The sequence below is a fragment of the Lethenteron reissneri genome, chromosome 23 (genome assembly GCF_015708825.2).
Source record: "Lethenteron reissneri isolate LAM-NWPU_2019-01 chromosome 23, ASM1570882v1, whole genome shotgun sequence".
NCBI lineage: Eukaryota > Metazoa > Chordata > Hyperoartia > Petromyzontiformes > Petromyzontidae > Lethenteron > Lethenteron reissneri.
The window spans coordinates 7335323-7348830 of NC_083801.1; the positions used below are offsets into that span (position 1 = coordinate 7335323).

General features: G+C 40.6%; 1 protein-coding gene across 1 annotated transcript in view; it reads left to right on the top strand.

The window, feature by feature from the left end:
• Positions 1–13264, top strand: part of ITPRID2 (ITPR interacting domain containing 2) — a 46872-nt gene extending 33608 nt beyond the window's left edge. The window contains exons 12-17 of the mRNA XM_061557005.1: positions 86–1816; positions 2610–2743; positions 3232–3340; positions 7227–7484; positions 10267–10391; positions 11293–13264. Coding sequence (XP_061412989.1) covers positions 86–1816; positions 2610–2743; positions 3232–3340; positions 7227–7484; positions 10267–10380 — 2346 coding nt within the window. The 3' untranslated portion in view covers positions 10381–10391; positions 11293–13264. The remainder of the gene's footprint in view (positions 1–85; positions 1817–2609; positions 2744–3231; positions 3341–7226; positions 7485–10266; positions 10392–11292) is intronic.
• The last annotated feature ends 244 nt before the right edge of the window (positions 13265–13508 follow it).

Here is a 13508-nt window from a genome sequence, read left to right on the forward strand (position 1 = left end):
TAAATGAACACAATTTATATTGTTAATCCAAAGTATGTGATATATTGGTTTGTTGCTCACCTATTTTTCTATTTGTGTTGCTTAGACGCATTCAACATATCTGGGGAAAATGGGCAGCAGTGCGGAGAGTTTTGACAGCCAGACTACGCTGACCCTGCCCTCCGAGACGCAGCCCTCTGATGATGTGGGCATTGCCATTCACTACAAACCATCTGTGTCTGCAATTTATAGTTCTCCAAGCAGTGACACTGAAAGTAACCCACGAGGCGAAGGGTCTGATGATGACAATTCAGTTGCTGATAAGGACACAAAACCTGTTGAGATTGAAAAATGCAAGCATGACCACCATTCTTGTGACTCAACGAAAACTGATGCAGCTGCAAACCAATGTGCTGTGAGGAATGCAGAATTAAACACAAACACAAGTCCCGCACTGCCACAGTGTGAAGAATGTATTGCCGAGTATTCGCCACATTTTTTACAGAAGTCTGCATCCATAACGGACTCCGGTGGGTCCAAGCGGAGTGCAAGTGTTTTGCAGCATTGTCAAGTGTCGGAAATGCAATATGTGGAGCCCGATCATGTGATTTACAATGAATCTTTAAAACTCGTGCCTCCTTGTGTTGGACTTGAAATTCAGGGTAGTGTGAATTCGGTAAAGAATGTGGCAGGACATAATTCTCCACAGAATGCTGTTGGAAATGAAATGGCCTCTGATAAAGGTAATTCAAGAGCAAGCCCTGAAAAAGAAAGTTTTTTTAATTTCCCAATGTCGGCTTCGGAAGAATGGTGTGCGGAACGAGATACAGCCATCGCAGTGGGCGAGTGTAATTTCACCCCTCAGCCTGGAGCAGAGGGCCATGATGGTGATGATTCTCAACGTCACAAGGACATGGCAACAGAACACCCATTGCTTGCTAAGTCTCAGGAAAGTGGAGATGCACAAACTGAAAATTTCCCTATAAATGAGAATATTGAATCTGCACTTCAAAGGTTGTCCTTCAGAAAAGCAATGAAACAACCAGTGAGGACCCCGCAAGGATCAAACAGTCCTTTTGGTGTGGATGATCTGATGGCCACCGTTTCCCTAGACCCCGTAGAATGTCATGATGGAGATAGCACCCTCACTTTGGAGCATGCACAATGTCCATTTCTTAGTCCCACAAAGGTGGTTTCAACTATCAACATTCAAATGACACCGGATCACAAAATGTCCTGTAGCCCTGTGGCTTTCACATTCAAATATAACACCACCGAAGAAGACAAACCGAAGGAGCCTATCGCCATGCGAAAGCCAAGGCTAATCAAGCAGATGTCTGCCCCTGTTTTAGAAATTACCCACTTTTCAGAAGATGTACAGCAAACTTTGCCTCAAGCACCAGTTTCTTTACAGGACAGGGTTGCAACGACATCTTGTCGGTCTGTAATTTTTGTGCCCCAACACAACCAGCCCATAGATCACACCAACCTCTACAGAACCGTTTCGCTGGATGCCGGACTGGGGTGCAACACACCGCCTCTCCAAAGAGCCCAGTCTTGCCAGAACTGCTGCTTTCAGTGTCACCGCCCCATTCCCTGCTGCCATGCTTTGCAAACCCAGGCGTATTGCCCGAGGGTTCGGTGCAGCAGTGTGTGTGGACAGCCTGGCCAGTTTGAGGATTTCCATAGCCACCCAACCACACCTGGGGTCACCTCTCCTCTATACCACTTCCCCATGCGGCCATCTCTCTCCAGACCAGAAATTGAGGCCGAGCTGCATAAGATCCTCTTTGACATCAGGACCTCGACAAACAAGCTGTCCACGTTTGACGTGCAGGTGCAGTAAGGGTTTGCATATTATGTTATTTTTCACAGTACTCGTTTATTAAATTAGCACCTACTTTTTAATTGAAATTTAGCCCTGGGATAGACACGGTTAATACATGAAAGACATAAGTGAATAAGATCCCCCCCCCCCCCCAAAAAATGTGCACGTTAAGTCACAAGCTACAGGCATGCACATAAATAAAACATAAAATGCAGAACTAACAAAGCACGGACAGCTGTGATGCATTTATCATACAGCCTACAATTGTATTTATATTCTGGATAATTAATATACTATAATAATTTAGTTTTTCTATTCGCACCACTTTTATAGCCCAGTGCCAGTAGGGAATGATATTGTTATGTTTTAAGTCCTCTTAATTGAGTAATTTGCAGGTTATTTTTTATCATTTGGACTATGACGCCAGTACACGATGGCATGCAAATTATTTGAGGGCGGGGGGGGGGGGATATTTTAACGTCCACTGACGCAGAAAAGTACGTTTTTGTTTGGCCAATACACTTGCAGCAATAACCAGGTCAGCCTGTCCCATTGTAACCGCTAGCCTCTGCCACAAGCTCTATCACTGGACCAGGATACCGATTTAAATATAGTAGGCACCTGCTTTCTCATTGAAATTGGTTATTTTCTAATAAATGAATCTTAAACTTAAATGGGATGGTTGAGGTTAATGAATGTTGCATGCAATAATCATTCCATGTAACAGAGGTTTTTGTAGACCGAGGTCAACCATATCAGCATTGTGAAATTTAATTTAGAATTGCTTTTATTGTTATTCCAGAATATGCATATGCTGGTGGAACTTCACGCGCTGAAGCAGAACGTTCGTCATTTCCACGTTGAGCTCACGGAACTTGAGATTGGCGTCTTGAGCCAGCAAGCTTCAATTCGCAGACCTCTCAGTGAGCAAGAAAGGTTGGTGAAAAACCTCATCCACTCGTGTGGCAGCATGATAGTTCATGAATATACATTAGTTACAACCATGTTTATTTACATACCTTACAAATACATCAGGATAACCAAATCGTTAATGCTTCTGTCTTTTTATTAGCATTCTTTATTTGTTCTATATATACAAAACTTGTATTTGTGTAAATATATACATAGGAGTGAGCATATATGTAAAACATCATTTAGTATCGTCTTTAATGAGCCAACCCGAAGTGTTGCATTATGAATCTCTTCTATAATCACAATCTTTACAAATGTTAATACCTTGTAAATTGCTTCCACTGCGGTAATGGGGGCTGTGAGCATATAACTAGGTAATTACACGCCGACTTAATTACAGCAGTCGGCAGGTTTTGCATCAATTTATGGTTAACCCATCGGACTATATTGGCACCTTTTTTATGTATCGTTCTGAATTATGGGTGTTGCACCTGCTGGGTCTGTGTTGCCAGACTGCAAGGAGAGCACTTGCGTGGGTTGAGGTGGACGGTGAGAAAGGAACTGATGGAGTTGGAGGGGTGTCTGGAGGAGAGGACACGCGAGCTGGAGTTGCACCAGGAGGTCGGCACACAAACACACCACACATGGCCCAAATTGTTTGGGGCAGGGATAAGCAATCTCAGGCCCTGCGAGTTTAGCCTGTGCTACTCCTATTGACCAGTACACGGATGTGTCTGTGTAGGAGGTGGGGAGCGGTAGTGTTGCGGTTAGCACACTGTGCCACGAACCTGGCGACCCAGGTTCGATTCCTGCTCACGACCAACACCAGTGATTATCTGAACCGGTCCTGGGCCGACCCTAGCTCGACTTGGCCTCAAATTAGTATTTGTGTACACATTGTCACTGGGGAGACAAAAGCGGTCGGGTGTGGTGTTGGTCACTCACCCCCTCGTGCCGTGCCGGCCTTCATAGGTGCTTGATAACAGCACTTGCCCCAACAGGATGGTAAGGCTATACAGGGGGATCTTTGTCTTTGTGTGGGAACCATACCAGAATGGTTCACATGCTGCACTACAGTTTTGGCATTCTGGGTTTGAATTTCAGCCATACTTGGTAAATTATGTTTCTGAAGGTACATTGCTTTGATATGTTACACTAAATGGCTTGTATGTATACATTCTTCATGTGGGGCATTCATATACGTTTCATTTTACGTGAAGTTTTCAGAAACAACATTGAGACGTTCGCTATATGAAGATTAACCGATTTTTTTTTTTTTTACAATTCATATCTGGTTTTGTAAGGGCCACGCCTCGACTGAATCGACTTTAAGCGAGTTCTTAATGCGTTGTGTGAACATCGGCCCCCGGGAGATGAATGTGGTTGAGCATGGTGCTAGCCATACCTTCTTTGTTTCATCCCTGACTTCATAGGCACTTAGTAACAGAACGGACCCAACAGTTAGGGCTAATTGTGGGAGCGTTGCCTTTGCGTTTTGTTGCCAAGCTTATTCACCGACAGGAAATATTTGAGGAAAGCATGAACGTTTAGCTCGTCGCCGTGTTTTGTATTTTCTCTCGTACAATTTTGGCTTTTTGAGCAAAATACCAGGGGGCTTTGTGGCAAAAGTATTCACCCATCCACATTCCTGATGGCACGGGGTTTTTTTTTTTATAAACCGGTTCTCTTCAGCGTGAGTTGGTCAAAGAAAAAAGGGCTTCTTCCAGCCCTATTGAATGTGGGCAAAGTCACAACAAAGGTTCCCTCAAATCTGGCAGTGAAGTGTAATGCGTCATAGGATCAGCCTTTCTGTTGTAACTGAATTTCCAGTGTGTGACGTATGTTTAGGACAGGCTGCCCCCCCTCCCTACCAGTCGTGTTCAACGGTTCCTACACATGACGTGCTCGTACAGTAGCTGTACACTATAGTGTGTTCATGTAACTGGAGGTTACAAATTCTGTGGTTTTAAGTGTTTTATTATTTGGCGCATTCATTAAGACGAAAATGGGTCTTAAATTCTTCAAGTCAGCATTTGTTAATGGAAGAATGAGGCATCATTCCACGATTTGAGGATCCGAATATGATTTCTGTGTAAACACAGTATATTATATTCTTTGGTTCTATCGGTAAAGTCACGGAGATAGAAGATCGAAACGTTGTGGGTTTTTTGCTTTAATTTTTTTTCTACGTGATTTTACCGAAATAATCAGAATATGAATTCCTGCAGTCACGGAAGTTGTCAACTTAGTACATTGTGACAATTGCCAACAACTGCTCCCACTGTTGGTGTTAACGCATTTTCTCCAAAGATCATTGGGAATGGAATAATATAATATTCAGAGGCCAAACAACCACAATTGGGTTTAGGAAGAGTTTCTCGACTAGTTAGCGGTGAAGTGCTTTCCCGAGCTATCGCTACCATATTATTTTACTCTGCGCTGCAACAATCCATGCGGCGACTCCTGCACAGGAGCTGATGTCATCACTCCATCTCTGCGGTGTGCGTACTGTCGGATGTGTTTTCCGACTTTAGCTGATCATCATGGCTGCCTAATTGTCCAAGGTCTTTCTTGCAAGAATTTAGTATCTTTGGCTACTCTCACAAGTCTATGAGATGAAGTCCGATTTTTGTTTTTATAGTGCCTGCAGTATTTGTGCAGCAAGTCGCTAACCGAGTCGGGCAAGGGATTTGTATATGAATGAATGTGTTTTATCAATACACAAAGTCTTCAAAATGTAACCACTGGCTTTTTTTTCAAGCGAACTTAATCATTATCTGTCAAGAATTTTACATCTTAGCTATAAATGTAATTGTCTGTCGGTCTCTCCGTCTGTGTGTGTGTGTGCACACGCTTGTGAAGGATTTGGCTCTCTAACGGTGGGGTTGATGTAAAAAAAAATAGCCATGCGCTAATCATTTTTCCCATCCGTCAACTTTTAAGCACTTTATTTAGCGATTTTGTGCAGTTTCAATTTATATATTTATAAAATAGCACTCGATCGACCATACCAACTCACACGCCTTCGCTGGGGGGACATTTTCTTTTACACGTAAAAAATTCAATAAAAATACACAACGCTTAAGGTTAAATGCTTCACAGTGTGTCCTCTTCCCCCCTCCCACCCCGATGCGCGCAGTTACTACTATAGAGTCCGTAGATATTAATATTATAGCGCTTAGTATTATTGTAGCGTGGGTGGGGGGATGGTGGGGGGGGTAGCGGCCCAGCCTGCCAAGGTGCCACCTTGGCCGGCTGGGAAATCTAGGCGAGGCCGGGGGCTCTGCACGGGACTAGGCCTCACCACGGCAATGTTATGTACAATTTTCTTGCTTCTTTCGCTAAACTCGCGTACATAGAAACCTATTTTTTATAATCACCTTGGAAATATTAAAATTTTTGTTTGTGTGCTGACAACTCGTATTTCTAAATTTACTTGGTCAATATCAATATTTGTATTATTGTGTCTAAGTCCATGTGTGAGTCTGTGTGTGTGTGTGGCGCTCTGTTCGTGTGTTAGTCCATATATATATATGTGTGTGGGTCAATGTCTGTAAGAGTGTGTAAGTCGATGTGTATGTCTGTCATTTTTGCCCGGGCAATGCCGGGTACTTCCTGCTAGTAATTTATATTTTATAATAATCTGAAAATAAAATGTTTGCAAACATCAATTCTACTTAAACGCAATGCATATTGTAAAGCTGCATATAAATTATCACTCGACTAAACCATATGGAAAGGTTTTCACGGACTATTTTAATTAAAATATCACTTGACTATATTGTTAGATATTAAACACATACTGGACCTGCCAAAGCTGAAGAACATGATGTTTGGTGCAGTTTTATTGAGTTGAAATATTTGATTTGCCACAGCTGGAGTGTTACGCCTTTCTCATTGACAAGAAGCAAATGCTTCTTTGATACTCTTTTATCAGTGTTTTTGTTCTTATTATACGATTTACATTTTTGCCATTGGTAGCCTGCGTTTCTTGTGTTTTTAATGTTTAACGATGTCGGTAGCGCTAAACATGTATCCATAGATGGATTTGGAGAAAGAGCTATCGCTTCCTTGCCCTGGATACACAAACTTGCCTCCATAGATGGCTGGTGTGCATTGTTTACATTTGTAGATCTGAAGTTCTGCATCTTAAAAAAACATGCATTTTTTTGGTTGCTTTGTTTAGTTAAATTACAAATTTGTACACCTTATCAAAAATTCGTTCCTCATCCAACCATTTTAAGGTACTGTACTGACTTATTTTAATTGTTCTTAAACAACAAGCACCATTTCACCCTCGGTTGGAGGAGGCTATTGGCAAATGGTCACAAGTACCGCATATGACGTAACCTACTAGAAGGTGCATTTAAATACAAAAATAACTTCTTTGATTTGAAAGACTTACAATTTTGCCTGTGCCATATCGGAACGCGCCTGTAGTTAATCTACTTTTGCATTGTTTTCCTTGGCTGTCGTACACATCCTGCTGTGCTTTCATTTGCCGCAGACGTCAAACTTCCGCTCGTCATTCCAGAGCCCGGAAGCTCGGAGTCCGAGCCTTTCGAGAACCCTCTCAGGCGAGTGCTCGCCGTCCATCTTTAACGAGGTGGTGGTGGATGAGGTGGATGCGGGCTGCTCAGAAAGCTGCGAGTCGTCCTTTCCTTCCGCCGAAGCTGAATGCGACGAGGGGGCATCCTCGGGCCCGGAGCCAGACATGAAAAAGGAGTTTGCCAGTGCGAAAGAAATAGCCAAAGTTTTGCACGAGGTGAGATTTATGAGCCGGGTGGCATTGTTGTTCGTGCGGCGGTCTTGCTTTTGAAAGTTTGTGTTCACAACGCCGTCAGGGTCATCTATCCATGATCACCCTTCTGGGGTGATTGAATGGCAAACTTAAGCTGAACACCAACCGACATTCATTTGTGCTTAAAAAAACTTTTACATGAAACAAAGATGAATCGTGAAGCTTGGTTTTTTTTCAAGAGCAACTGAACCTAAATATGTTTTATAAAATATAATGGACTTCCACAGCATTGCAGGAGTGTATTTATTGATTGGTCACATGTTAGCCCAATGGTATAGTTATTTTAGGCCTCGACGCAGTTTTTAAACCTACAGTTAAATAATTGACGTTTTTTATTACTCTGCATTTTCTACTCTTGAGCTCGAATGGCCTATCGTAGCACATTGGTTCACGAAGTATGTCAAAACCGGTCCAGAGTTTGCTTCAGTTGAATCGATTCTGCTGAAATATTGCACTCCCAGAAGGCTGTGTGGCCGATGGGATGTGTAAACAAGAGAAAAAAACGTACGTTTTACGCGAAGTGACAGACGTGTGAAGAATTTGTTTTGTTCGCTTCTTTCTTTCACGTTTTGGCACTACACTCTCCTTACGTGGGGTTTATAGTCCTGCTCCGAAAGTGCCTTTTACAAATCTATTGCAACTGGCTACAATATACGACTGTACTGTTTGGTGGACACAATTTATGGCAGTGTTGTCACTGAGATGTGCCGCCTTGGGTTTATACGGATACATTTGTCTGCGAGATGCACTGATAAGCCTTGAAGAAATATATTTTTTTATATTTACAAGTGCAATCCAACAGATTTGAAGTTTTCGTGACTGCAAGAATCCATACTCTTTGGTTCTTTTGGTAAAGTCACATAAGTGAAAAATGTAAATAAAATAAAAATATAAAATATATTTTTTATTTACATTTTTATTTTTCACCTACGTGACTTTATCGAAAGAAACCGAGAGTGTGCAATCAAACAGATTGAGTAGGAACTGAAATTATGATCAATTATTGATGTTGGGTTGTATAGAATATGAGTATCATTACAACTGGAGTAAAGACAAGTGGTGTTCTCTTATTGTGTCTGAAACTAGAACGACTTTAGTCATTGCTCTTGTATGGCATCAAATGTGTTTCTTTGCCAAACACTATTGACCTTCTTCAAGTTTGTCTATATTGCAGCACAAGGTGTTTACGAAAGAGCAGCTGCTTGAACATGTGTGCAATATTTTCATCCTTTTAATCTTTTACTTGGACATCAACAAATCGAAAGGAAAAGAAGCTTATGTGTCGACACTTCAGTCGGCGTTTTTTTTCTTTTTGGCCAGTCCCAATGTCATGTGTTGCAACTTCATTGCATGTGAAGGTGCGTGTCAGAGTCAAAGTACAGTATTGAGAGGAGGGAGGGGGAGTGGTGGCATGCCAATTGATATACTGCTCTTGATGATCCTTGAAACCCAGATTACATTTTAGTTGGTATAGTACGCGTGCTTAGGGCCTCTTCCCGAGAGTGACTTATTCTTAAATTAGTACTTTACGAGTGGCGTAAACGTTGGTATGGAGAAGATGAGATGTAGGCAGCCGTGTGCAGAGTTGGCTGCCCTGCTCCCTCCCTCGCTCGCGAGCTGTCGACCTTGGTGCTCGCTAAAAGCACTCGGTCTTGCAGTCAGGATAGCTTCATGGAGTTTCATTATCTTTTTCTTGGTTCTTTCGGTAAAGTCACGTAGACGGGAAGTAATAAAAATAAAACATAATAAAATAAAATAATTCTCACGACGTTTCGGCTACAACGCAAGCAGCCGTCTTCAGGTGAAGAATCGAAATTTCATTATCTTTGTATTACTGCATATGCAGCAGGAGTATACGTGTACTTTGTTTAACATCTGCTTGTGGAAATCTGTCCTAAGCTGACTTAAGTGGCTAAAAATGTTTATACTTGTTAAATTAATTCATTGTAATGTGAATAAGCAGTATATTACATCATGGGATCTCCTTTTCCAGTACCAAAATATGATAATAGGTTTTCCCCTTTTTTTTCTGGCAACAAAACAGGTGTTGAGATGTTAAAACACCAAACTGAAACTTTTACAAGGAATCATGTCTGCATTAACCACAATGCATGTGGTCAGAATGCAAAGAAAAAACATACTCTGATAACCATTTTTTGCTACTGGCAAAGGAGATCCCATGATGTAGATGTTCACCCCGAGCTCTCAGTACTCTAGTGCATTGTCTTTGGGCTGTGTATGCCTTTTTGGCATCCTCTGGTCTATAACACTGTTTTCAGACGAGGCTCAAAAGAAAGCCGTCTCTTGTGTGGACCAATCAGTTTCAAGGACAATGCATATATTATCAGAGTATTTTGTTTGCATTCTGACCACGAGCATTGTGGTTAATGCAGACATGATTCCTTGTAAAAGGTTTAAGTTTGGTGTTTTAACATCCTTAACACCTGTTTTGTTGCCAGAAAAAATGGGAAAAACCTATTGTCAGTATATTACAGTTGGTTGTATCTCTTCACTGTACATACTGCTCCGGTTTCAAGCGAGTTTTGGCTCGTGCCACAGACATCCTTATGTCTCGTGTATTAAAACCGCAGCCCAAATATGGGTATGCTGTGTATGTGCTGTGCTTCAGTGTAAACAAAGATTATACACGAATGCTCAAATGTATTGCGTGCGTGCTCAACGTTATATCCTTTAAAGACATCTTTAATTATTCCACTTGTATTCTCTGATTTTTCTTTCCTTCCAGATTAAGGAGTCTGTAGTAGGAGAGATCAGACGGGAGTTGGTAGAAAAGCTGCTGCCTATATTCAAGTTCTCGACCAAGCCAGTACATCCTAAGAACACGGACGGGGAAGAGTAGTTGCACTTCTGGTAAGACTGTTGTGCCACACCGATAACTGAGTGACTCTTACGTAAACTCCAGGGGATCATAGACATAATAATTACAATTTTATAAATCGCCCTTAAATAATTGTTCTCAGGGCGCTGTGAATGCAGTGGGGTTTGTCAAAATATACCATGGAAGGATAGACCATCTCTCATATAAATGGGCATTTTTTTAGAACCCCAATTTTTTTTGTTTGTGGAGATTTATTTTTGTATCACTCTCCCCGTGCCAAAAAGTTCAATACCTTGTAAAGCAGCATTGACCACGTGTTTATGTGCTAGGCAGTCCTAGTTTAGTACTGCACCGTAATTACTGTGCCATTTTATTGTGGGGTTACAACATGTGCTTGTGGTTTATTTTGCGTGCTTTTGTTGGTGTTTTTTACATTGCTTCTGTTAAGTTTTTTTAAAAGTCCTAATAAATAATAATACAAGGTGCAATTGGCCTAAAATGTGGTGTTTATGGAAATAATCTGGTTTCGTTAAGAACTTAAATACTGGGGCAGCTGAATTGGCTCGGTATATTGAGGATTGACTATTTCCTCAAGTGTGTGGGGGGTTCTCTATACTCTGGTTCCCTTCATGCAAAACACACTGTAATTAAAAAAAAACTGTAATGGCAGAACATTCTAAACGGGAACCCTCAAACAAACAAAAATGGCCTCTTGGATTTTCCTCCGTCGTGAAATGTAATTTATCATTTTAATATAATCTTTAAAAAATGTCATCGAGCATAATTTTAATAAGCAACAGCGTACGGAAGTTTTAATGATTCAAACATTGATATATTCAGACTGATTAACCTGTGTTTCATGCACATGTTTTAATACGCATAATGTAATAGGTTTGTATTCTCATCTTAACTTGTGAATTGTTTTGTTTCAAGGTGTCAAGCCTGCTTGGAAGATTACTTTATAAGATCGCAACGCTATTTACTCTGAAGACACTGTTACATAATTTGCACTAAATACTGCCTACTTTATCCCAGCTCCACTAATGTGTGGTACTCACTGGATATTGTCATTCATCATGTTTATTTGCGTTTGTGAGATACACTGATAAGTTGGTTGACGACAAGAGGTATTGTTGTAATTGAAATAAGTTGCAGCATTCTCTGAAACCTGTCCCTAAATGAAGGTAATGTTGCCTCCCATGGTGGCATACAGAGGGGTTTTATCACTTAGCAACTTGTGTTTTTCCTGCTGTTGACGCACCATTCTGCCTGTGTGGGATTGTGCTCCATCATTTGTTTGGTGGGATTATGCTCCAGCTGGGTATGCCTGGGTCTGGTTTGCATCTATTTAGATTCAACCCAGAGCCAGAATTGATGCCAATGTAAGAAGCAAAGCCTCTTGCGTGTTTATAAAAATGGATAGCAACAAGCAGTTTACCTGCATTACACATTCTGTGGAACGTAACATTCAAATTAGTGATAAGGTATTTTGTGCTTCCCTATTTTATGTTCTTGGAGACAGCTTGGTTATTTAAAATTAAGATGATATTCATGTTCTTCATTGACATTTTATTTACACTTTATATTGAGACTTGAAATATGTGTGCATTGTTACAAATGCTTTCCAACGGGTTGAGAGGTGTTGATTTCTGAGGAAGAGACTGGTCAGATTATCTGTGGGCAGCAATGTTTATTTGTGTCTCACCTTTTTGTGCCTTAACGCCAAGGCTCTGTGGTAGTTTCTGGCAACAACCTTTTCCTTGTTGTGAACACTAAACAGTTGCTTGAAAGAAATCACTTTCAAAGTAGATTTCAATTTGGGTAAATATTGATACTTTCGTGTTTTGAAAGTTTACAATGTCTTGTAAGACTGATAAAAAAACTGTTTAAAGGAAATTCTATTGGCAGAAAATACCACAGGTTGTTGCGGTAATGCAACTGCATCAAGTAGTTTGGCTTCAATTAACCTCTCCCTCTAACACAAGTGCTGGTGCACAGGGACTGGATGAAGAAAAAGTACACTTCATAATATCTAATACCTTAAGGAGTTGAGCAAGTCAGTTTTGCATCTGAAATTGCTTTCATATGCCTATTACATTGAATATTTTGCAACGTGCCTTGTGTTTGTACATTGTGACTTGAATGCATTAAATTGTACTGAGTTTAAAAAGTGCTGAGGTGCTTTTGTGCCCTTTGGCCAGCTTGACTTACAATTAACACTCAGATTTAATAAATATGCTTTTATAATTTATGAGAATATAATTGTGGCGCTAAAAATCGTAAATGCAGGTTCTACGTTTTTGGTTCCTTCATAGTTTATACTTGGGCTTTATTATATCATATGGGAAGCATTGGGTGTTTTGTGCAATACTGCCATGGTTTTTTCACTGCTGTAAATGTCTTCACAGTTGCTCGCGTGTGTGCGCCTACTGTAACCCAATAGTTGTGCACTTGTATTCGGAACATGCTGCTGTTTTGATTATTGTCAGAGTGTTATTTTTGAACATGTTTTCGTCTTTCCGTATGTGTATTTATTAATGCTACTTCATGGACAATAAATAACGGATGTGTGATTTATTATTTTAGTCGTCGCCCAGCGTTATGAATGTGCAGCGCCATGAGTGCATTGTGATGTGGACGGTACTTGAGATTAAATGTAGAATGGTGACGCATGCACCTCCTCCTAAACCCATTTTATTTTTCGACACAAATGATTTGTATCTAATGCTTTAATATATATCTCTAAAATGCCCTCACCCGTGTGTGTGCTACAGTATTTGATACCTATTTGGGTTCAGCTGTTTTAAAATGAATGTGTGAATGAGTACACTGCATATGAATAGATTGCATTTTGTTTTGACAAATGTAATCCTAATAAACCTCATGAAAGAAGACCTGGGTTATTGTGATTTTTTTTTATTTTTGCAAATTCTTGACAGACAAATGTCCATATTTTTGCTGTTTTATTAGATTTTCCCTTAATTGGGGGGTTTCTGTGGCTCTTGGCAATGCAGTACTTGACAACTGAAAATAAATACCTTGGTAACTTTTGTCTCGGTATTAAAACACCCATTTTGGTAGGCTGACTCTTTGTTAAATTAATGGCAGTTAAATTGCCAGGTCTAATGTTTATTTCGTGCATTATGTTA